Source organism: Pygoscelis adeliae, unplaced genomic scaffold (assembly GCF_000699105.1).
Source record: "Pygoscelis adeliae isolate BGI_AS28 unplaced genomic scaffold, ASM69910v1 Scaffold74, whole genome shotgun sequence".
Taxonomy (NCBI): Eukaryota; Metazoa; Chordata; class Aves; order Sphenisciformes; family Spheniscidae; genus Pygoscelis; species Pygoscelis adeliae.
In genome coordinates this window covers 3,145,270-3,149,196 of record NW_008824665.1, presented here as the reverse complement: position 1 = coordinate 3,149,196, position 3,927 = coordinate 3,145,270, and the positions used below count along the sequence as shown (strand labels likewise).

The following is a 3,927-nucleotide window of genomic DNA, read 5'->3' as shown; positions in this document are numbered from 1 at the left end:
CCAAACGCGGGGGCGGCCACCCCCTCCGGCACCCAAGTGCCTCCCGAGGCACGGCGGCTCTTCCGCCTTGACCCGCGCTCAGGCCGCCTCACGCTGGAGGCTGCCGTGGACTACGAACGCACCCGCACCTACGAGCTAGACGTGCGTGCCCAGGACCGCGGCGCCAGCCCCCGTGCTGCCACCTGCACCGTCGTCGTGCGCCTCGCTGATGTCAATGACAACGCACCACGCATCAGCATCAGCGCCCTCCGTGGTGCTGCCAGCGCCGCTGGCGTGGCCTATGTCAGCGAGGCGGCGGCCAGCGAGAGCTTCGTGGCCCTCGTCAGTGCCTCAGACCGTGACTCAGGTGCCAACGGGCAGGTGCGCTGCAGCCTCCGCGGCCACGACCACTTCGCCCTGCAGCGCGCCTACGAGGACAGCTACATGATCGTCACCACGGCAGCGCTGGGCTGTGAGCGCATCCCCGAGTACAACCTCACCGTGGTGGCTGAGGATCTGGGCTCACCGCCCTTCAAGACTGTCCGCCAGTACACAGTGCGGGTGAGCGATGAGAATGACAATGCGCCACTCTTCGCCAAGCCCCTCTATGAGGTGGCTGTGCCAGAGAACAACCCCCCAGGCGCCTACATCACCACCGTGGTGGCCCGCGACCCCGATCTTGGCCACAACGGTAAGGTCACCTACCGTCTCCTGGAGACACAGGTCATGGGGGCCCCCATCTCCACCTACGTCTCAGTGGACCCCGCCACCGGGGCCATCTATGCCCTCAGGACGTTCAACTATGAGATCCTCAAGCAGTTGGACCTGAGGATCCAGGCCACTGACGGAGGCTCCCCACAGCTCTCCAGCAGCACCCTTGTCAAAGTGAGGATGGTGGACCAGAACGACAACCCTCCCATCATCATCCACCCGGTGCTCACCAATGGGACGGTGGAAATCGGCGTGTCCAGCAAGACCTCCCGTGACTCCCTGGTGGCCCAGATCAAAGCTCGAGATGCAGATGATGGGGCCAATGCCGAGCTCACCTTTGCCTTCCTGGAAGAGCCCCAGCAGGACCTTTTCACCATCAACCCAAGTACTGGGGACATTGTGCTGAGGGGCGACCTCTCTGAAGAGCTGGGTCAGCTGTTCAAGGTCATCCCACTGTGACAGAAAAGGGGAGCCCCCCCCTGGCCACGACCGCCACAGTCAACTTCCTGGTGACCGCCACTGCTCCTTCCAGTATCCAGGAGATAGCCAAGCCCAGCTCCTGGGAAGGAAAGGCTTTGCAGTGGGACATCCCTCTGATCGTGATCATTGTCCTGGCGGGCAGCTGCACCCTCCTCCTGGTGGCTATAATCACCATCGCCACCACCTGCAACAGGCGCAAGAAGGGGAACGAGATCAAAACCAACGCTTCCTTGAAGGAGCAGATAGACATCTCCCACCTAGAGAAGGGCCGTCAGGAGGAGGGCAGCCAGAGGGGGAATGTGTTTGAGGTACGAACCTTTCCCAGCAAAACCTCTTTCACCAGCCCCGACCCTTCTCCAGCTGCTGAAGAGCTCTCCACTGCTGAGAGCGGCAGCGACAGCACTTGCCTCTACGAAGGTCAGAAGAGGCTCAGAGGACCGGGCGGGGAGGTAAGATCCTGACGCGGGGAAGGGGGTCAGAGGGTGGTTGGCGGGTCTCAGAGGATGTGAATTGCAGAGATGCGGTTCTGATGTCGATTTACCCTTCACTACTTCCCCTCTCATCTCTCCTTTGATCCCCTCTCCCCACCCCAGCAGGGTTTCGCTGCTGCTCCAAGCTACGGCAAGGAGCCTGCTCCCCCCGTGGCCATTTGGAAGGGGCACTCGTTCAACACCATCTCCGGCCGAGAGGCAGAGAAGTTCAGTGGCAAAGACAGCGGCAAAGGCGACAGCGATTTTAATGACAGTGACTCGGATATCAGTGGAGATGCCCTGAAGAAAGATCTCATCACGCACATGCAGAATGGTAAGGGCTTAGCCCCTGCTCCCAGCTGGCCCTTCCGGGGACGTGGACGGGTGGACAGGGAGGGGGACGGAGGGACCCATCCCCGGGGCACAGGAATTAGGCAGGGCAGCTGGAGGGGGAAGCCTGATGCTGCGTGACTCAAGCTGCCAGTCTCTTTGCAGCAGGCTGCTAGACGCTGATTCCTCTCTGCACTGAGCACCCAGCACAAATTAGCAGATGCTGGAAGTGCTGTAGTATTGGGGGTTTTTCCTCCCCAAAAAGCTTCCCTTAAAGTTAGGATCGTGAGGAGTGTCCCTAGCAAAATGACATAACCTTCCCAAGCGTGTTTTTTTGTTGTGCCGTAGAGCATCACCTCCCGACTCCGACTGTCAGTGCCTTGAATCATCCCGTGACTGATAACTCTGAGGATTATGAATTATGTGGATTTATTGCTGCAGTAATAACAGGTTTCTCCTCTCTCTCCCTTTAGGTCTGTGGGCATGTACGGCCGAGTGCAAGATCCTGGGCCACTCGGACCGCTGCTGGAGCCCCTCCTGCGGCCGAGCCAACCCTCACCCCTCTCCCCATCCTTCGGCACCCCTCTCTACCTTCTGCAAGAGCACATCCTTGCCCAGGGATCCCCTTCGCAGGGACAACTTTTATCAAGCCCAGCTGCCCAAAACAGTGGGGCTTCAGAGCGTCTACGAGAAAGTGCTGCACAGGGACTTTGACCGGACGATCACGCTGCTCTCCCCGCCGCGCCCTGCACGGCTCCCCGACCTTCAGGAGATTGGGGTGCCCCTCTACCCAGCCCCCTCGACTAGATACCTGGGCCCCCAGACTGACACAGCTGAGAAAGTGTAGCCCAACACGCTCCCCACCTGAGTACACACGTCCCTGCGCGCACACGATTAGGTCACTCCCGAGAGCCTTTAAGTTATTGACCAGATCCGGTGTCATACATGTAAATATGCAAGATGTGCCTTAAAAATGAAGTTGTTGGGAAAGATTTCCAATCACGTCAGTACTGTTTGATATTTGCAAACAAAAAAAAATTGTTTGTAGTTAATGTAATTTTTATGAAATGTGCAGTATTTAATTTTTTTTTTCATGTTTTCTACATTGGTTTTTTTTGCTTTTGGTTCACCCATGGCCTGCCATTTTTTGTAGTGTTTTTAACCTGTACATTGTGTAATGTAATGTTTGTACATAATGAAAATTGGTTATATTTTTATATAATAAAAGCTTAAAAAATGGGAATTCTTGCCAAAGGAACTGTCTGAAAGACACAATAATAATAATTAATCCTAATATCCTGAATATGTAGAACCTCGTAAGGGAAATTCCTCTTTCACGGTGTAATAATAACCTAAGCAACCCAGTGTACTGAGAAGTTTGCCTTGCCAAATGTGACTTGTATTTCTTGAGTCTGTGGTCAACTTAAATGTTATTTAATTGCCTTTGGTTCCTGTAATCTGTGTCACTGATAAACACTAATAAAGGTTTTGTGATGTGTCGGAGAGATCTGTTCACGGATTTCATGCTTCAGAGCGTAGCGGTCTTTACAGGTCAACAGAAGTGTTTTGTGCAGAGAAACGCAGTGGGGAGGAGCGTGAACGATGCTACTTTTAGTCTCACCCATCCTTCATCTCTGGCGATACCTCACTGGAGGTTTAGCTCTAGAGATTTTAATGACGGGTTGCAGGGCGGGAGGGAGGGCTGTGTGACAGAGCTGGCCTTCGCTTTTAACTACCTGGTCTGAGCTCTTTCAGCCCCATCCTTCACTGGTGGGAAGCGGTGTAATTTTAGTGAAGCAAATGAAACTATGTCCATCAACTGAAGTGTTCATGCTGTGCAAATACCTTTGCGTCAGCAGCCACCCAAGCATTTTGCTTTCTGATCTGGCTGAGACGTTGATTTGAGTCAAGCTGCATAGGTATGTGCTTATACGTTTATCCCTTGTTAAGGCAGCCT

At 54.6% G+C, this 3,927-nt stretch overlaps 1 protein-coding gene across 1 annotated transcript; it reads left to right on the top strand.

The window, feature by feature from the left end:
• Positions 1 to 3,475, top strand: PCDH8 (protocadherin 8; the record flags this gene model as incomplete). Its single annotated transcript, XM_009322861.1, is given in 4 exon segments — positions 1 to 1,138; positions 1,141 to 1,619; positions 1,764 to 1,974; positions 2,444 to 3,475. Coding segments are annotated over 4 exon segments (2,202 nt in total), but the record flags the coding sequence as incomplete, so codon positions are not given.
• Positions 3,476 to 3,927: the final 452 nt, after the last annotated feature.